The sequence below is a fragment of the Mastomys coucha genome, unplaced genomic scaffold (genome assembly GCF_008632895.1).
Source record: "Mastomys coucha isolate ucsf_1 unplaced genomic scaffold, UCSF_Mcou_1 pScaffold11, whole genome shotgun sequence".
NCBI lineage: Eukaryota > Metazoa > Chordata > Mammalia > Rodentia > Muridae > Mastomys > Mastomys coucha.
In genome coordinates, this window is record NW_022196893.1 from 22,067,130 (window position 1) to 22,089,313 (window position 22,184).

A 22,184-nucleotide genomic window follows, 5' to 3' on the forward strand; every position below is an offset into this window, starting at 1 on the left:
AAAAAAAAAAAAGAAAGAAAGAAAGAAAGAAAGAAAGATTATGAGACTAAAACCAAACGAGTTGTGTAAGATCCACTTCCAGAAATTACATTTAATGTAAACTGAGAGGGCTTGGCAAGAAATAGGTCATCGTAGACTCTTCATACATCTAGAATGTCAGTGAACTCAGGACACTTGTACATTTAAATATCAAGGCCTTTAGATGGTAAATGTGGTGTTATGGTTACTCAGTGAAAGAATTGCAGTGTGACGTATTAAACCCAACACAAGCAAAACCAAGATATCAATCATAGAAAAAACATAAAATCTTAACTTACATGCTTATGGTCTAATAATCTCATATATTCAAATGAAATCACAGACTTCATAGACACCTGGGACAGTTGTCACTATTGTCAGGTTGACTTGAGTTAGAGCCACTCACCATGGAGGATGCCTGTGTGTCTCAGTGAGGATGCTTCCCGAGAGGACTGACTGACAGAGATGATCTGGCATGAAGCCCAGGAAGGACAGAGGGAGAAGGGGAGAGCCTGCAGTTTTCCCAGTTGAGAGTATTGCCATCCTCTACACTATGACAATCTGACACCTATGAACCACCAGCAAAAGGAGAAATCTATCTGTAAACTGTTTGTGTTGGGTTCGCACATCCTCCACACCATGACGATCTGACATAGCTATGAACCATCAGCAAAAGGGAAAACCAACCTGTTTCTGTTTCTGTTGAGTATCTAGATATCTGGTCACTAATACGAAATCCATGTTTATTTAATTAATTAATTAATTTTGTTTTTGAGACAAAAATTTTGATGTCACCCAGGCTAGTCTCAAACTTGCTGCGTAGGGGACAGTGGCTTTGAGTTCCTTCTCCCTTGCCTCCATGTCCCAAGTGCTAAGATGATAGGTATACATCATCATATACAACCCAGACTTGCTTTGTGTATAAAGTTAAACCACACTTAAAAAATAATAGCACAGTCTACCTCCTTCTCTTTGAACTATGTGGTAGAGGTGCACGCTGTGCAGAATACGTTCTAGGTCTTGGTCTGTATAACCTTTCTCATGCATGTCATCCACTGAGTCAGGATAAATGACTTGATCCCGAAGACTTCCAAGAGACATGTATGGCCTAGAAAACATCAAGCACACGTGTAAAGGGTATATCAACGTACCCAGGGTGACATTCTGATATCTGGAATACAACAGACTTTAAACACTCAATTTATAGGATTATATGATATTTCTTGGACAGACGTCAAAATAATACCTGATTTACGAAAAATACTGAGATATACATGCAAAAAAGCTTTTATAAGAAACCATTTGATATTTCCTATAGATAAAATATTCTGTTTTGTCATTGTGATGGCTACTTCTTGGTTTTCAACTTAACTAAATCCAGAACTAACTAAAACCCAAGTGTCTGGATATAGCAGTGAGGAACTTCCCTTCATGATTAAATCATTTGGAGTGGGAAGACACACTTTCAATCTTGACCTTTTGAGGTGGGAAGAGCCATCTTTAATTTGGGCTAAACCTTCTGGTGACAGACTATATAAAGCAGAGAAGGAGGGAGCTTGCTGGCTTTGCCTGTTTGTTCTCCCCTCACTAGCAAGTCCATTCCTTCACAGGCATTAGAGCCTACTTCTTCAGGATTCCAGCATCTACTGAAGACCAGCTGAAGACTGAGACATCCACTCTTGTAGGCTGAACAACTGGATTATTGAACTTTCTGTGGTAGACAGCCTTGTTGGACTAGCTGGACCACAGCCTGTATACCACTCTAATAAATCTCTTATATATATATATTTTCTTAATTGAATCATTTTCTTAATTAAATCAATATCTTTATCTCTTATGTATCTATTATCTATTATCTATATGTATCTCTTATCTATTTAATCTATCATGTATCTGTCTGTCTATCTCTTATCTATCCACCTATCTCTTATCTATTTATTTATCATCTATTATCTATCTACCTCTTATCTATTTATCTATCATCTACCTATCTCTTATTTATCCATCTACTATCTCTATCTCTTATCTATCTATCCATCTCTTATCTATCTCTTATCTATCTATCTATCTATCTATCTATCTATCTATCTATCTATCTACCATCTATCTCTTTTCTTTCTATCTCTTATGTATCCACCTATCTTTCTCCTACATATCTCTATCTCCTATCTATCATCTATCTATCTCTTATTTATCTATCATCTACCTGTCTCTTATCTATTTTCATCTATCTATCTATCTATCTATCTATCTATCTATCTATCTATCTATCTTTGTTCCATCAGTTCTGTTCATCTATATGATCTTGACTAATGAAAACATATTTGATAACAATTGTTTCTAAACATCTAAAATTATTTGCAGTAAACACAAAACCTGGAGTTTGACAACCATGTAAACAAATTAACTGAAAGGCAAGGTATTAGTAAGAAAATGTAAATTAAAATGACATCAGTGTTTTTGTTCATCAGAGATGGAAAAACTCAACAGCTTGATAATTCTATCAGCTGACTGGCCCATGGGGGAAAACAGATGTTCCCATACAATGCTAAAAATCCAACCTCCTTGGTGGAAATGTGGCAAATTGACATGCCATTTGCTTTTTGATTCACTTCTGTGAATTTTCTCAGAGGATATGCTCCTAAGAACGCCCCAAAAGGAAACTTGCCTAAGCTTACCCATTACAGTGCAAATTGCAGAAAAAAAACAAGTGAAAGGACTGGGCAGAGACTCCTTGAGTCAACTGTTTGTAGCTACTGTGATGCATAGTAGCTTACTGTCTGTAGTTACTACGATGCCCTACAGCGACCAGGCAGACACACAGGAAGTAATACAGAGTGAGTTCTGTGACCATCATTCAGCTCAAAAGGAAAATGTGAAGGCAGACTGTGTTTAGGATGCCTCAAAGGCAGCCTCACAGGCTGGCTGTGGATGATGGATGTGTCCTTGCCTCAGGCATTCTGCTGTGGGAAGGTTAGTGGTATACCTGGCCTCTATCCACTAGATGTCAGTAGCATCTCCTCAAACACCATCAAAAAACTGTTTCCAAGTCTCTCCAAGGGGACTGATATCCCTAGGTGATGAAGCTGTCCCTAGCTGAGAGCCACAGGTAGACAGTATGTTACCTTCTATGAAAAGAAAATGAACGATGATCTAAATACATACATTTGGTAATACCTATGGAAGGAAACAGGAGAAGTGAGCCAGAAATTAGTGAGAAGGTCACCCAAGGAGGTAAAATGGATAGAGTAGAACAGAGAGAAAACATCCTTTCTAAACACCTTCCTTCCTTCCTTCCTTCCTTCCTTCCTTCCTTCCTTCCTTCCTTCCTTCCTTTCTTTCTTTCTTTCTTTCTTTCTTTCTTTCTTTCTTTCTTTCTTTCTTTCCTTTTTCTTCCTTCCTTCCTTTCTTTTCCTCCTTCCTCCTTCCTTTCCTCCCTCTTTCTCTTTCTTTATTTTTGGAGACAGAGTCTTACTATGTAGCCCTGGCTGGCCTGACACTGTCTCTGTAGACCAGGCTAATCTCAAACTCATAGAGATCTGCCTGCTTCTGTCTCTGAAGCACTGGGGTTAAAGATGTGCATGTGCCACATCTTTTCAATACAAGTTTTGATTTTATAGTCAAGTTAAAATGTTACTATTTGTTAAAAAAATTAACTAACCAATTAGATGAAAAGCAAGAAACTGGATGTTTTTTATAAGTATCAGATAGATAAGATGACCCCAGAAGAGAGGAGAAGGATAGGAATGGAATAAGCTAACTTAAGTCATTTTGGCTATATAGCCTCAATTCATTTAAAAAATGATTAAAAACAGTTTCCTGACTCCACTCCCATCCAGAACATCTGAAAGCCACCCTTTCAGAAGGTCAGGTCCTGTAGGCAATATGGTGGATTTCTTTTTGCTTACATAGCAAGAGCTCTACCCATTGCAACACCTTCCAGCTTTACCCACGTTCCTTCACACAATGGTAACTGATACGAGCTTGGCTGTGAGTCCCAAACTATGAGAGGATGATTCTCCATTGCTTCAAACTACCGGTCTTCTGGTGACTTGTGGTAGCAGCAGAGGAAACTAACACAGGCAGAGACTCCATAAACCCTGTACAACCTGAGTGGCTCTGTGAGGAACATCAGGCTAAACCAGCTGAGGGTCTACCTCACAGACAGCAAGGGCTAGTCTCTGCAGCTTGGCAGCTAACAGCATTGGCTACTCTCTTTTTCTTTTTAAGATTTATTTGTTTATTTTATGTATATGAGTACACTGTAGCTGTCTTCAGACACACCAGAAAAGGCATCAGATTTCATTACAGATGGATGTGGTTGGTGGGAATTGAACTCAGTGCTCTTAACTGCTGAGCCATCTCTTCAGCCCTAGCACTGGTTACTCTTGCAGAGGAGCCACATTTGATTCCCATAACCTACACAGTTCATAGCTGTCTGTAAGTTCCACCAGATTTAATATCCTGTTCTGACTTCCATGAGCACCAGGTCCTCATGTGGTTCACAGAAATACATGCAGGCAAAGCACTTATACAAATTAGAAAAATTCTTTTAAAAAAATTACAACAGCTCTGTGTGTTTTCCTGAGGAGAGAGGGCTTTAAACACAAATATGTTTTGCTGACCAAATGTCCACTTACATTTTCACAGTATTTATAGAATGCTTCTTTGAGGCCTACATAGTGCATAATCATTTTGTAATATATTTAATGAATATTTGAAATAAAAGTTTGTTTCAACTACAAATATATGTAATACAAGGGACCACTTAAGTATCTATGTTTAAACTTGGCACATTACCCAAATATTACATCAGTCTTTAATATCTATAATCCTATGTGTTTTTTTCAATACACCCACAAGTTCAGGTGGTTATCACTCCCAACTTGAGAATACTTTCTTGGCTTCTACCTCCATTAGCTTCATAGCCAGGACCAGCCACTGTCATCTGGCTGCTTTGTGTAACTAGTCTGTCTTCTGTCTCCTTGGATTCGCCTATTTTGATGTTCCAAATGCAGACTCACACAACCTGTGTCCCCTTGTGCTTGACTTCTTCCTAATGACAAGTGTGCTTGTGAATGTGTCACGTTCGTTCTAGGGCTGAATCATATTATAACATTGTATTGCGGGTGTGTGCCACCTTTGCTTCATCCATTCATCTACTGAAGGATATTTCAGTGTTTCCTTCTTTGGGGCATGATGCATATTGGGTATTTAAACCAGTCAATGGAATTGTAAGGACAAAGAACTGTCTAAGCAACTGCCGGCCTACTTTCCAAAATGGCTGAACCGTTTCCAGTCATGCTCCTCCCATATTTAAGGTTTCTCCTTCTCTTTACTTTTCTGTTCTAACCCCACTTTCTTGTAGCAGAACTATGGTCCATGTTCACTTGCTTCTGTAATCATCTTAAGCAATCGCATGTGAAACATCTTAAATTCACATCTACTAATAACAACAGTAGCATTGGTATAAAGTAGGGCCACTGAGCAGCTGTCACAGGGTGCGCATTAAGTACTCAAGACCTTAGGAAAGGGAATGTTTACTGCCATTAAATTGATGCTAGCTCCAATTTAGCACAGATCAGTAGATGTAGACATCCTTCCACCATAGCGTAAGGCATAGAAGTTAATGCAAAGAGCAGTCCTGTCATGTGGCACAGTCAAGCCTGCAATGATAAAACCACAGCTGTGCATCCAGTCTGTGAGTGCTTCTAAAGGCTTTGCCATACAGCCTCATGAAGGGCTAATGGTTGATGACATCATCACTTACGTCCATGTTTCGGTATACTTACTATGCTTTATGCTATACGGTATGGAGCCATTGTTGTGATGGTGAGCTGTGGAGAGGTGGTTCTGGGATAGACCTTCACTTTCATTATTACAGTACCGTCCCTTGACTCTGAACTTGACCTAATTTGTTTGTAACATACCTCATTCCATTCCATCTATCATGAGTACAGGATGAGGCAGCCGAATGAAGTAATGCTGCGAGACTGTTTACTCTAAACAGGCACCAAGGAAGGCACCCAGTAAGTGATCGTCATTCAATAAAAAGGTTCGTTTCTTGCTGGCAGCCAACCATTGGACTGAATGGTCCCCAATAGAGGAGCTAGAGAAAGGACTGAAGGAGTTGAAGGGGTTTGCAACCCCATAGGAAGAACAACGATATCAACCAACCAGATCGCCCAGAGCTCCCAGGGACTAAGCCATCAACCAAGGAGTACACATGGCTCCAGCTGCATATGTAGCAGAAGATGGCCTTGTCATACACAAATGGAAGGAGAGGTCCTTGGCCCTATGAAGTCTAGTTAGATGCCCCAGTGTAGGGGAATCAAGGGCAGGGAGGTGGGAGTGGGTGGGTGGGTGGAGGAAGACCCTCATAGAAGCAGACAGAGGGAGGATGGGATAGGGAGTTTCCTGGAAAGGGGGAAACCGGGAAAGGGAATAACATTTGGAATGTAAATAAAGAAAATATCCAATAAGTTTTTTTTTTTTTTTGAGTTCTCTAAGTGAAAGCGAAACTGAAAGGAGCGACAGGAGGTATAGCTCCCTGAGGGAGTGCTTGTCTTCTGCTCAGTGCTGGGTGACCCCCAGCACTGAACAAAGACTCATAAAACAAAACAAAACAAAACAAAACAAGTGAATATGAAATTACTGACTTTCATCAGTGAATTGTCTGCTAGCTTTTATCCTATAGTAAATTTTATTAGACATAACATGGTTAATGGATAATAGACAACTGTGTAGACTTTAAAGATAGATCCGGTTGAGTACACAAGAAATTGCTTCAAGTTTATCTAGATCCCTTCTTTTGGTAACTTCTAGATCACTGGCACAGTTTACAGGGCTTCAAGGGACTCAAAATGCTTAGAATCATCAGGTGGCTTCATTATTATAAAAGCAGGGAAAACTTGTAACTTCACCAAAATACTTAGTATTTCTTAATATTTTGGTATTGATTTCTTAATACTGTATTTTAAATATAGCACTCAGATCAAGAACTAGTAATTATACTTGTAGTTAATGTATTTATGCATTATCTTATATATTCATAATATATTTCTATATAACTACATAGAAATATATAAATCACGTATTGGAAATAATATTTATATGTTTGTATAATAAATTTATATATTATATAATTATGACTAATAATTAAATAATTAAATTTGAAAAACAGCTAATTTTCTCTGGTGGAAAGATGAAGCAAAATAATTACATTATTGTAATCTTTAATTTCCTATACAGTTTTCAAGGCTCTAATAGAAATATCTGAAATACATACTCCTGAAATAATTTTTGTTTCTCCTGGGAAGAAATTTTAGCCATTGCTAAATATAATAATAGCAAATTGCTATTGTTTTTCTGTGAAATCTTACATATATGCTTATTTGGAAAACTATTAACTCTCATAGTATGAGTATTTAAGATGAAATCCATCCCCAATAATTATGTTTTATAGTTATTAGTTATTACAAACATTTTAGCTATTTTAAAAATTTGTATTATGTTCTTATTTTTCTGTGTTAACACTAAACTAGCTGGTATTTCTTTTTTGATATAATTTATTGTTTGCTAGATTTTTCTGTTTTTTTTTTATTATTATTTTATATTTGAAACAAAGGGAAAAGAGAGGAGAAGAGTGAAGAGAGTAATTCCTACCTTTGTGCTCAGAGTACCTGGGACAATAACACAAAATGCTAAATATTTCCTAAGTTGAGCACAAATAGCTCTAAATAAAGTAACAGAATGATTTAAATAAAGAGGTGAAAATTTAAAATTATATAGTTTAACTGGACAATGCTGATAAAAATTCAACACTTTAAACTCTAAGCTATGGGGAGTGTACAGCTGAAGAGTTATATTCCATTCTGTGGCTGTTTGGCCAAAAAGAAGGCAGAACAAATCATGAATACTTGCTGTCAATCATAGAAAAATGCACAGATTGAACCAATCATGTCACTGTGCCTTTTCATACACAGTAAGCTCAAGATTTGAGTTTTGAATGCATAACATCATTCCTAATACGTTTGTGTGTTTCAGCTAAAGAACAGCTATTCAACTCAAAAGCGATATTTACTATTATGAAATTTATGTCATTCAACCTTTTTTGCATCTAGTACTTATAAAGCAAGGAATCAGCCTCAGTCTACTGAGCCCTCTTCACTGCATCTAAATTTCCTTAAAAAAATAAAGATGTTAATTGACATTATTTATCCATCTGGACAAAGGGGATTAGACAACATACCCAGTGCAAGTAACAAAACAGACAAATGGTTCATAGTGTAAGATGCCAGGCAGATTTGCCAATAGAATGGGAATCTGTCAGTTAGCCATTCAGTTCTGGGGTAAAGCTCATTGGGTGCCCGTGTGCTCAGCAAGCCTGAGGCCATGGATCCAGCACAAGCACTACCCACCCCCAGGAAGTTTACATCAATTAACCCAATCCTTATTATAAATGCACTCCTTCTCTCGTTTTGCTAAAGTTTTATTTCCCAAGACTAAGTGTTATAGATGGGTAGAATTTATACACCTTTTGATTGTGGGGCAGTGGCAACCTGGACCCAGTCGAGTATAGGTCTGGAATCTTGAAGCCCTAGTGGGAGATAATTTCTGCCTGCAAGGGATGGAAAGAATTCAGCCATGACTCCTGGGACCCTTGCTCCTGTTTCAGTCACAACCTCTCACAGCCCCCTGCAGGAGATGTGTGCTCTGTCACATAGACAGTGCCCCAAGCTCCCAGCATCTAGCTGGACCCTACCACCAGTCATTTGACCATAGCTAGGCATGCCTCGCCACACAGACAGATAGCCCCACTTCAAAATATAAGAGGGTGCTCTGCCCCTTCCTCTCTCTCTTGCTCTTTGTCCTCTCTTGCCTTCTTCCTCTCTTGCTCTCCTTTCTTGCTCTTGCTTCCTCTCTTGCCCTCTCTTCCTCTCTTGCTTTCTTCCTCTCCTTTCTCTCTCCTCTTCTCCTCCCCTTCTTCTTTCTCCCTCTCCACAGTCATGGCCATCTTCTTTTCTCTTTCCTATAATAAAATATCTCACAACTATGCATTGTCTCCTTTTAACTAAAGCTTCGTGCAGCCACAGGCATCAGCAGCAGAGAGACCCAGGCATCAGTAGCAGAGAGACCCAGGCATCAGCAGCAGAGAGACCCAGGCATCAGCGGCAGAGAGGCACAGGCATTGGCAGCAGCGACACATGGGCCAACATTTTTTGTACTATATGGACATCTGGTTTTGAGTAGTCAGAAGATCTGTTAACACTCCTCTCCTGAGAGGTTCCTTCCAAGTACGAATAGTGAGAGAAGGGACACCTGAAGTATTGCATGTTAGGTTTCTGAGAAGAGACCATGAAGCACAGATGATCCTCTGGGCGTTGCCTAACTAAAGCAGCATAAAGAAATGAAAGGTGGCCAGTCTGACATTCTTCCCCTGCCTCACATTTCCTATATGTTCTCCAAAGTCCCATTTCTCAATTTCCCACTTTGAGGACTGCTAGTGCATTCTTAGAGTTGATTAGCGAGGAAATTAAACCAACACAGGTAATTCTGGCTTTGGGGGCCGTGACAGTGGAAGGCAGACAGAAACTCACCAAGGCATAAGTGACTAATGGGCCATAGATTAGTAGAGAAATTAAAGCAATAACAGAGGGTCACAAACTTATCCTCAGAGGCCTGTGAAGAAGAGAAGATACACCATAAACTGTCAGCACGATTCGTGAGATACCCAAATGGAAGGTGCTTCCTGCTAGTCAGGAGTGCTGGTCCAGCAGGGGGTGATGGGCATCAGCCACCTGATAGTCACTGAGTGCAGTGACATTGCACAGGATATTCAGTCTAGGTTGGAAATGCTAGACTAGGTTTCTATTTGAGCAACCCCCCCACATCCTGCCATTCACCATCTTACAGAAGGATACTGCCTAATGTACATTTCAGACAAAATGTTCTGCCTTAAATCCTATGGATGTTCCAGCTTTTCTATTCTGTCTCAGAAGAGACAGAGTGAGGGAAAATGGTTTAAACTCAATTTATACAGAACAACTCTGTATTCTTGTACTATGGCTCAGATTTCTAAAGATCTGGTTCTTATTATTAACATTGCTAAAGCATTAGAAGACACCAATTGGGGAAATACTGGGGAGATTTCACAATTTCTCAGGAATTCATGTTACCCAATTTACAACTCGAGCCAGAGGAGTACTTTTGTTTGGGTCTCTGTGTGTGAAAGTTTGGCAAATGCCAAGTGCTGGCTGCTCCCTAAATAGTCTTATTTTGCTTCAGAAACCCACTCTCATAAAACCTACTTAGCTTACCCCAGTGAAAGCAAGAATATACTTTGCATTTAACCAACGCATGAAGAGAATCAGCCTCTATGCAGAAATGCTTCAATCATAGTGATTAAGTCTAAAGTCTGCTTAATGACTTACAGATTTCATACTTGGACTTCAATTCTATGTTGGTTTTTCTGCCAAACTAGTAGTGATCTTACATTCTGTTGCTAAAGAGTAGTAAAAAGTAGTAAAAAAAATTAATCACAGGAGTCATTTATGTGATCATCTAAGATCATTTACTGACATATTTTAAAAGAGGTCATACTGTTACCTTCTTTTATGCAATAAAACCTTATGTGATCATTTCAGAATTTACTTGAAAAAAAAAAAAGCCGCTTGTGTTCAGAATTCTAGAAATAAATGCTCCAATTAGATTTTCTTAGTTTATGTTTGTGTTTTAAGTAAATGTTAAGCAAAAATGGAAGGAATGGGACTCTATAAAATTGTAAGTATCAATTTAATTCCCCATACCTCTAGATGCATATAATAAGGTGAACTGACATAAGGCAAAATCATTTAAAAATTAAAATACAGACTACTCCTGCTTATTTTTTTCTTAACTAGGTTGGAGTTGACATTTTGCTTAGCCAAAACTACATTTCATAAGACAAAATTTCCTAATGATTTCCGTGTATTGTAAAATATCATGGTTAGTTCACTCTGAGGGTTAAGTTCATTTTCATAAACTTGCCCATTTCTTGAAAAACTCCTGCCACTACATATATATTCAAGAACTCTTTCACTCATATAATATATGAAATATCTAAAGGGTAAAACATAAGCTTTTCTATATGCCTTTATTTTCAACAGGAATACATTTCTCATACCATTTTCTCATGGTTCTATATGCTATAGCTTAAGTACAAAACTGAAATTATGTTACTTACTACATTCATTTATAAAACTTAACCTGAGGAGATAAAACCAAGGTTTCTGAAAGGACTGAAAGAGAAACAAAGTTTCTGGTCTCCCATAGTGGTCTAGTTGTGTTAAACACAGGTGCCAACAATATTGTTCATATTTAACATTTTCAGCTAACATGTTTCTGTGCCTTCCTGTATACCACATAGCATCCTGGTGCCTCCACCATCAGTATTACTTGAAAGAAAATAAATTCACCCAACTGCTGCTTATGGTCTAAAATTCAGGCCAACTGAAGAATAGTAGCAGGGTGTACCAACAAAGAGGGAACTAAAGTGTGGGATGTTGCCCAGCATCAGTATGATGTGTACTGGTGCTCCAGCCTCACATTCCCATCCTAGAGGCTCAGTTACAGACTTCAGAGCAGTCCTCTGATCCAGAGGGAGCACTGTGAATGTCTGCTTAACCCGGGTGACACACAGGATGACCCAGAGAGAATATGTGTCATGTAGTGTCTATTGAACCTGGTAGACACTTGGAGAAATCTCTGAATTACAGCTAATTTTCTCTCACCACAATAAATACTCCAATTCTCAAGTATATTATCTTGTGTTTAGATACTTCTGTGTTGTTATGAGGGAAGATGGTCAGATATTTTGGGAAAAACAATGTGCTTGTCCATGCTTATCTTACTCTTAAAGCAATTTTAGTTTATGTAGTTAAGATTATTTGTTGGCCAGCATAATCACAATAAAGAACTTAAGAAGGCCCTGAGGCATGAATCTTAGGGCACATAAGTATATGTAACATGATAGAAAGACCTGAATAGAACCAGAGCACTATATTTTTATCTGTAAGGAGACAATATGACATCTAATTATTCTTTGGAGCCATTTATTCCTTCCAAAGACATCTGAAGTCTTTGAATATTCTCAACATGCTGTCAGATCTGAAGACTACAAGAAGTGGCATTAACCCAGAAGTAAGATGGAACTCAAGGAATAACTCATCCTTATTTCCTCAATAGTTCCTCTAAATGAAAATACCCTTAAATGACCGTAACCTAAAGAGCCTGGGAAATTAACATAATTTTATAACAAAAACAACTGTTTTTATTTGATATACAAAGTTTCTTACCTCTGTGGAATATAGAACATATGTTGGGGAGGTGGTTTATAAAGGACTCCTTCATACACAGGCCACAGCCCACTTAAGATTCTGAAGAGAGAGCTTTTCCCACAACCATTGGGACCAGTTATCAAAAGATGCATCCCTTCTTCTACCTAAGGTCAGAAATAAAATTATAAGCTGAAATATTTAATAATCATTTCATCTGGTAACATTTAGAAATTATTTTTTAAAAAGTATTCAATCATATGACAATCTTGGAGAGTAAAGATAGCAAATAAAATATATCAGGATTAGAACTTCAAGTTTAACTTTGGCTATTCTCTAAAGTATCACAAAATAATTAATTGCAAAAAAAATAAATAAATCTTTTTGAAAAGAACATTGGCTCTCCAACATTTTAACTGAGATCTTTTAAATCTACACACATACAGAGAAATTAACTACACATGAAAGAAAAACTAATCGTAAGGTTTAAAGTACAATTAGATTTTATTTTACTTATGTTACTATCTAATTAAACTTATATAAAATCCAATGCAACTGAAAGTTGAATATACTAAAAAATACACTTATTCAAGGACACAGCTGGGTTCTTAATTTTTTATATTAGTGTCAGAAATACTGCAAAATCACAAAAACACATAATAAGAGAGAAAATATTATTCTAAGTCTGGTTCATTCACAGATGTAAAAAAATTATATGCTTATGAAACCAAGACAGAGGAAAGTGAGGGAACTGTAGTATAGCATATACTCAGGGTTGAGCTTAAACACATATAGTCAAGTCTCCATATTCAGAGCTCCACTTCTGAGGAGTCAGCCAACTGAAGATTGAAAGTAAGCAAAGAAACGAAAGGTTGCATCTGTTTCAAATATGTACAGAATCTTTTTCTGTATAAAATTGCCCAATTTAATGTTATCAAATTTGGGTGTCATGTAACCCATCCCTTAAGGATGTTTATGAAGAATGTATACACATAAAATAATCACCCTCTCTATATAAGTGGAGATTATACCCATATATTATTCACTCATAAAATGAGTTTACTTATTAATCACTAATCAGAAGCTCCCCTTTATCGCTTGTCTTAGTTATCTATTAAATTTAAACAGTTAGACTCCATGATGGTGCATTCTGTTTGGTAGGGTGGAGAGGTTGCCTTCCTATCAGACTTGCAGGGCACAGTATGAGTATGGAGCAGGAACTCGGCTTACAAATTTGATTTGTTTTATAATCAGTGATGCAAAAATGAAGATGAGGTGAGAAGACAAGAGAGAAATCTACAGGATGTCTGTCTATGCACATGCCTTTTCCTTGAATGGATACAAACATCTAAATTTCCCATGCGTGGAAGACACAATGCCAAAAGTCAAAGACAAAGGTGAATTTCTAGTATTCCAGAAAGACCTGAAGAGAGAACTACAAAGAATGGACTCTGTCTTGCTTCTTCTCTTCCACTAGACTTTTTGATGACGGATGACTAATTTCATAGATGCCTGAGTACTATCCAAAAGAGTTTTGGAATGTACATGTCACAGTGAGCAGTACATTCCTAAAATGTTTTTAAAGTAGTGACTCCTGTCAGGAGTTCTTAGAAATCTAACACTTTTTACATCGATAACTGAAGACTTTTTCATATTAATATTTTCCCAACATAACTTCTCAGTAAATTCTGATAATATTTTCTTAACACAACTTCTCAGTACAGATTGAGTGGGAGGCAAAAGAAAATCTCACACTTTGGATTTTTTTCCCCACAAATCATAATTTTAATTTTGAAGACCAACAAAAGGATGAATATCATTTTCCTTAAAAAGTGTGTATTTTCTAATCAATACTGAAGAAACACAACTTTTTTTTTTATCCTATTGAAGGGAGATTAGAATTAAAATATATGTTCTGAAGACAAAAGTAACGGCAAACAGTATGTTCTAACAATGGACCTCTTCATAGTCTCCCATTTCTGGTACATTTTGGGAGATGGTGGAAAGCCTCAGACATGAGTTCTACTTGGAGGAAGTAAGCATGTGTCTTTGGGCTGTACCTTGGCCCGACATAAATTCTCTTTCTCTATTTGCTACCCAGCTTACAGTAAGGACCCTCCTTTCAGCATGTTCCTGGCAGATGTTCAGCTACGCCTCACTCCCAAAGCCTTGAGATAGCTCAATCCCAAATAAATCCCCTGAAACCAGGATCCAAGTAAATACTCCCTTTAAAGTTGTCAGTGTACTTGCACAATGACATAATTGATACTGTTACTTATGTCATAACTAATAACACTAACACTACTACTAAGTAACTAACAGCATGGTAGCCATCTTATACTTACTATAATGTGTATGTTTCCCTCTCACGAAGCTTTAAAACCAGGGCCTTGGGTTTACAAAGTGTTTTTCCACTCTTTTTTTTAAAATTATGATACAGAATATTAAATGAATTAACTTCAACAGAATCAAAAACTAGAGTTGAATCCATAAATCTGATCATTCCAAATTAAAATTAGAAAACACGTGTTAGTGAAACTAAACTTGATAGTGAGTGACCTCTGGGGAAAGATAATATTTCAGAAAGCGTGTAAAAGTATAGTCTTATACATTTCTTAACAACCTGTATAAGAAGTTAAAATCCGTTAACTTTAATTAATTTCCAGATACTAATTTCCAAGATTTCCTTCCACTCCCCAGAGTGGAAGTCGATGTCTCTCAGTTGTTCTGTAACTTGGTTTTCAATCTGACACCAAAGCAGGCGAGATCATGGTTGCCTTTTCGCTCTGCTTCCTGAGGGACTTACTGCTTCTCAGCTGAGCCACTGTGCATACCTTTTGGATTTCCCCTCTCCACACGCTCCTCTCCAAGTATTTAACATAAGGTACATGAATTCTGAGTTGTTTTCTATTAGTGTGAGGCCAACAATCAGAAGATTCTTGAATATCATCTTACTTTGAAGTTTAGCCTGGAAGCCACCACTTCTCCCGCTGGTGTAATTATGGGAACATTTTCACAAATGATTCCATGATCCACATCAATAACTGTTCCTAAAACCAAGGAACAGTTTAAGTTACAAAGGCTACCTCATTACTTCTAATTAACTGGACGACTAATACAACAGAATGGGCAAACTCTATTATAAAAATAATTCACACCGGTAAGTCACAGAAAAAAATAAATAAAAATAAATACATGAAGTCAATTAAATATCTATCTGTAAATTTTAATCTATTTAGAAAATGTTTCTGACAAAAATAATGTTATAATCAAATATCCATATCTTTATCCTAGTAGACATAAACTATATCTGATATAACTTAGCCACACCATTTACAGTTATTCTGTTCCCCTATTTCCTACAAGAAAAAAGTACACTGTTGTAAGAAAGGAATCAAGAAGTGATATATTTTAATACATGATAAACATTTAGAAACACAGAATAAGGAGGAACAAAATGGCACTAGCACTAATTTCATTTCTTAGTTCAAAATTTCAAAGCAGACAGTTCACTCAGTCATGGGTGCTGTCTGCAAACCCAATGCAAACAGTCTCCCCGAGAATAAGTTTCAGATTTCCTTGGGGTTCCACTGTTCATCACTGCCAATTGCAACACTAACAGATACTGCCGTTTAAATAATGTTCGTCATTTAGATATTAGTTTCTTGTAACTACTAAAAGCTGTTTCCTAAAGAATAAAACCTTTAGTTCTTTTCATAAAATGACAATAACCTGTAAAGAACATGTAAAAAAAACAATAAAAAGCCCCAAACAAACAAAAAACAAAGCGAACCCAAACCCTGAAGTTAATTACCTTTGATGGCCAGGGTGTCGCTGAGGAGTAGCTCCGAGTTACCTCCACTCTCGCTATGGGTTTCAGGCTCCTGAGTGACAGTTCTCTTATAAATGCCTCTCTTCACTTCATCGAAGACCCAGAACATATTGTATACTCTAGCAGTATAACCCGCTAGTTCAGTGATCTAAAATCAACATATAAAGAATGAGTTAATAAGCCATGACAGATGATTTTTTTAAAAAAAATATGTACTATGTAAACTTCTTGATTTGTTGCTAAACATTCCACTTTATTGTGTATAACAACAACAAAAAAACCCAATATATCAGTTGATTGAGAGCCTTATTGGGATAATAAAGGAAGACATCAGTACAGATGTCATTGGTGGTGTAAGACAAAAATATTGATTTATTTTAGTATTCAAAGTGAAATGAGAAGCTTCCACAATATTAAGAAGTCATGAGGGCCTTATAGTCACATTTTTGATTTGGCCTGCTTTATATTTGGTTTTTTGGTTAGTTTCTTTGTTTTTGAGTTAGAGTCTCCCTGTGTCATTCGGACTGCCCTCAGACTTACAGAGATCTGCCTGCCCCTTCTCCAAGTACTAGGATTAAAAGCAGGCATTGCCATTACCACCTCATGTCCTTTTCCTATTTAAAATAGATTATCAGGCCGTGTATCTGTCGTAGACGTGGAACATTTATCTAGCACACACGAAGCCCTGGGTTTATGCCTCCATAGATTTGCATAGTTATTCAAACATTTGAAACAGAACAAGGACACTAGCTCTAATTCTATTTACTAGTTAAATTTTCAAAAGCAAACAACTCATTCACCTATGTGTTATCCCCAAATATAAACTGAAGCATTTTTTCCCCAAACATAAGCAACATCAATGAGTCGGTGTGTTTAGGCACATGTGGATTATGAATATTGTAAATAGCAGAAAAATACTTTTTTTCTTATTTATAAATGAGTGTTTCTAAGCCAAATATTGCTAAAGTTCCTGTTTGTGCAGAGCAATATATGTGCTAGAGGGCACAGGTTGTGAAAGTGAGCGCAGTGAGAGGCGCCCCACATCCTCTCAGGATTAGCCCCACCTTCTAGCTTCTTTTCAAGCCAGGTGTGATTTAAATGCACAAGGAAAACTATAAATACATGATTTTTTTTTCTAGCTAAGATTATGAGCTGCTTTAGCTCCCAAAGCTCCACAGAATGCAGCTTGGTTCTGCTTCCACCAGCTGTCCATCCGGGTCAAGCTCCTGCTGGTTTTCGATTATGCCAGAACAGCTTGCTTTCAGAGGGGCTGTGAAAGGTGACTCTTCTTATCCATATCATTTGCCTCAGCAAAAGAACTGGGAACCTGACACCCATAAGTATGCATGTCACAAAAGATGTCTCCTCCTAACTGTCATATGTAGATTAAGCCGCTGATGCGGCAGATGGCTGCTGAGCTCTTTGTGCATAAAGCTTAAACTGTAATGAATGGGCGTTAGTGTCACAGGCCTTCTATGGAAGGGAAAGCTGTAATTTGACCATTTATTGGTGCATTTTGATGTTATAGCTATCTAAAGGACAACGTCTGAGATGGTATATGAAAGAAAGTCTTGAGCTCTTAAGTAGAGGCAAGGGGAGGGATGGTTTAACCAAATACGAATTAAAAAAAAACTTGGGTGTCTCCGGATTCCTATTGATGTGGTAGCCATAACCAAAGGCAACCTGAGGAGGAGAGGGTTTATTTCATCTTACAGCTCAAGGGTCACACTCTGCCACTGAGGGAAGTCAGGGCAGAAAGTCAAGGCAGGAAGTAAAGGTGTGGCCATGAAGGAATGATGCAGGCTTGCTCCCATGGCACTCTCAGTGTAATTTCTTCTTTTTTTTTTTTTATTAGACATTTTATTTATTTACATTTCAAATGAAATCTCCTCTCCTGGTTACCCTTCCGAAAAAAATATCAAAAACAAAAACAAAAACCAAACCCTGTTCCCTCCCCCCTCCCTTGCTCACCAAGCCACACTCTCTCACTTCCTGGCCCTGGCATTCCCCTACACTGGGGAATAGAACCTTCACAGGGCCAAGGGCCTCTCTTCACATTGATGACTGACTAGGTCATCCTCTGCTATACATATGCTGCTGGAGCCATTAGTCCTACCATGTGTACTCTTTGGTTGGAGTTTTAGTCCCTGAGAGTTCTGAGGGTACTAGTTAGTTCATATTGTTGTTTGTCCTAAGGGGCTGCAAACCCTTCAGCTCCTTGGGTTCTTTCTCTAGCTCCTTCATTGGGGACCCTATGCTCAGTCCAATGAATGGCTGTGAGCCTCTACTTCTGTATTAGTCAGGCACTGGCAGAGCCTCTAAGGAGACAGCTATATCAGGCTTCTGTCAGCCAGCACTTGCTGGCATCCACAATAGTGTCTGGGTGTGATGATTGAATATGGGAAGGGTTCCCAGGTGGAGCACTCTCAGGATTGTTTTTCTTTCAGTCTCTGTTCCATAGTTTGTCTCTGCAACTCCTTCGATGGGTATTTTGTTCCTCCTTCTAAGAAGGAATGAAGCATCCACAATTTGGTCTTCCTTCTTCTTGAGTTACTTGTAGTTTGTGGATTGTATTTTGAGTATTCTGAGCTTCTGGGCTAATATCCACTTATCAGAGAGTGCATGCCATGTGTGTTCTTTTGTGATTGGGCTACCGCACTCAGGATGATATCCTCCAAATCCATCCATTTGCCTAAGAATTTCATAAATTCATTGTTTTTAATAGCTGAGTAGTACTCCATTGTGTAGATGTACCACATTTTCTGTATCCATTCCTGTGTTGAGGGATATCTGGATTGTTTCCAGTTTCTGGCTATTATAAATAAGGCTGCTATGAACATAGTGGAACATGTGTCCTCATTACATGTTGGAGCATCTTCTGGGTATATGCTCAGGAGTGGTATAGCTGGGTCCTCTGGTAGTACTATGTCCAATTTCCTGAGGAGCCACCAAACTTATTTCCAGAGTGGTTGTACCAGCTTGCAATTCCATCAGCAATGAAGGAGTGTTCTTTATCCACAACCTCGCCATCATCTGCTGTCACCTGAGTTTTTGATCTTTACCATTCTGACTGGTATGAGGTGGAATCTCAGGGTTGTTTTAATTTACATTTCCCTGATGACTAAGGATGTTGAACATTTCTTTAAGTGCTTCTCAGCTATTTAGTATTACTCAGTTGAGAATTCTTTGTTTAGCTCTGTACCCCATTTTCTAATAGGGTTATTTGATTCTCTGGAGTCTAACTTCTTGAGTTCTTTGTATATATTGGATATTATCCCTCTATCAGATATAGGATTGGTAAAGATCTTTTCCCAGTTTGTTGGTTGCCATTTTGTCCTATTAACAGTGTATTTTGTCTTACAGAAGATTTGTAATTTTATGAGGTCCCATTTGTCAATTCTTGATCTTAGAGCATGAGCTATTGGTGTTCTGTTTTTCCCTGTGCCTATGTGCTCGAGGCTCTTCCCCACTTTCTTTTCTAATAGTGTCAGTGTATCTGGTTTTATGCGGAGGTCCTTGATCCACTTGGACTTGAGCTTTGTACAAGGGGATAGGAGTGGATCAATTTGCCTTCTTCTACATGCTAACCTCCAGTTGAGCCAGCACCATTTGTTGAGAATGTTGTATTTTTTCCACTGGATGGTTTTAGCTCCTTTGTCAAAGATCAAGTGGCCATAGGTGTGTGGGTTCATTTCTGGGTCTTCAATTCTATTCCACTGATCCACTTGCCTGTCACTGTACCAATACCATGCAGTTTTTATTACAATTGCTCTGTAGTACAGCTTAAGGTCCGGGATGCTGATACCACCAGAGGTTCTTTTATTGTTGAGAATAATTTTCGCTATCCTAGGTTTTTTTTTTATTCCAGATGAATTTGCAAATTGCTCTTTCCAAGTTTGTGAAGAATTGAATGGAATTTTGATAGGGATTGCATTGAATCTGTAGATTGTTTTCAGCAAGATGGCCACTTTTACTATATTAATCCTGCCAATCCACGAGCATGGGAGATCTTTCCATCTTCTGAGATCTTCTTCGATTTCCTTCTTCAGAGACTTGAAGTTCTTGTCATACAGATCTTTTACTTGCTTAGTTAGAGTCACACCAAAATATCTTATATTATTTGTGACTATTGTGAATGGTGTTATTTCCCTAATTTCTTTCTCAGCCTATTTATCTTTTGTGTAGAAGAAGGCCACTGATTTGCTTGAGCTAATTTTATATCCAGCTACTTTGCTGAAGTTGTTTATCAGGTTTACAAGTTCTCTGGTGGAATTTTTGGGGTCACTTAAGTATACTATCATATCATCTGCACACATAGCTCCCCACACAATAATAGTGGGAGAGTTCAACACCCCACTCTCTGCAATGGTCAGATCATGGAAACAGAAACTAAACAAAGACACAGTGAGACTAACAGAAGTTATGAAACAGATGGATTTAATAGATATCTATAGAACTTTTTATCCTAAAACAAAAGGATATACCTTTTTCTCAGCACCTGATGGTACCTTCTCCAAAACTGACCATATAATTGGTCACAAATCAGGCCTCAACAGATACAAGAAGACTGAAATTATTCCTTGCATCCTATTGAAATTATTCCTTGCATCCTATCAGATCACCATGGACTAAGGCTGCTCCTCAATAAGAACATAAACAATAGAATGCCCACATACACGTGGAAGCTTAATAACACTCTACTCAATGATAATCTGGTCAAGGAAGAAATTAAGAAAGAAATTAAAGACTTTCTAGAGTTTAATGACAATGAAGCCACAACGTGCCTAAACTTATGGGACACAATGAAAGCAGTCCTAAGAGGGAAACTCATAGCTCTAAGTGCCTCGAAAAAGAAACCGAAGAGAGCATACACCAGCAATTTGACAGCACATCTGAGAGCTCTAGAACAAAAATAAGCAAATTCACCCAAGAGAAGTTGATTGCAGGAAATAATCAAACTCAGGGCTGAAATCAACCAAATGGAAAACAAAAAGAACTATACAAAGATTCAACCAAACCAGGAGCTGGTTCTTTGAGAAAATCAACAAAATAGATAAACCATTAGCCAGACTAGAGGGCATAGAGACAGTATCCTAATTAACAAGATCAGAAATGAAAAGGGGGATATAACAACAGAAACTGAGGAAATCCAAAAAAAAATCATTGGATTCTACTACAAAAGCCTATACTCAACAAAACTGGAAAACCTGGATGAAATGGACAGTTTTCTAGACAGATATCAGGTACTAAAGTTAAATTAAGATCAGATAAATGATCTAAACAGTCCCATACCCGCTAATGAAATAGAAAGAGTCATTAATCATCTCCCAACCAAAAAAAGCACAGGACCAGATGAGTTTAGTACAGAGTTTTATCAGACCTTCAAAGAAGAGCTAATACCAATACTCCTCAAACTATTTCACAAAATAGAAACAGACAGTATTCAACCCAATTCATTCTATGAAGCTACAATTACTCTGATACCTAAACCACACAAAGACCTAACAAAGAAAAAAACTTCAGACCGATTTCCCTTATGAATATCGATGCAAAAATACTCAATAAAATTCTTGCAAACCAAACCCAAGAACACATCAAAACGATCATCCATCATGATCAAGTAGGCTTCATCCCAGGGATGCAGGAATGATTCAATATATGGAAATCCATCAATGTAATCCACTACATAAACAAACTCAAAGAAAAAAATCATTATGATCATCTCATTGGATGCTGAGAAAGCATTTGACAAAATCCAACATCCCTTTATGGTAAAAGTCTTGGAAAGATCAGGAATTCAATGACATGAGGCTTTTACAATCATTGTAAAAGAGAAATGAAAAATCTGGCAGCTCAACAGTTGAGGTACCTCTGAGGCTATCTGAAACATACTGGGTCTAAAGCAGCTGCTATCTCCTCTGAACTGGTGCTGCATCCCCCAGGCCCAATTGCTCTGGGCCCGGGGGACTGCGAGAGATACATGAATCTGAGTCCTAGCCCATCTAAGTTTTAGTGTTAGT

At 37.9% G+C, this 22,184-nt stretch overlaps 1 protein-coding gene across 1 annotated transcript in view; it reads right to left on the minus strand.

Moving 5' to 3' along the window:
• Nucleotides 1–22,184, minus strand: part of Abcd2 (ATP binding cassette subfamily D member 2) — a 48,920-nt gene that overhangs the window by 15,446 nt on the left and 11,290 nt on the right. Inside the window, exons 4-7 of the mRNA XM_031353168.1 lie at nt 16,147–16,312; nt 15,288–15,382; nt 12,354–12,499; nt 981–1,126 (exon numbers count right to left, since the gene is read on the minus strand). Of these exons, the coding sequence (XP_031209028.1) occupies nt 981–1,126; nt 12,354–12,499; nt 15,288–15,382; nt 16,147–16,312 (553 nt within the window). The remainder of the gene's footprint in view (nt 1–980; nt 1,127–12,353; nt 12,500–15,287; nt 15,383–16,146; nt 16,313–22,184) is intronic.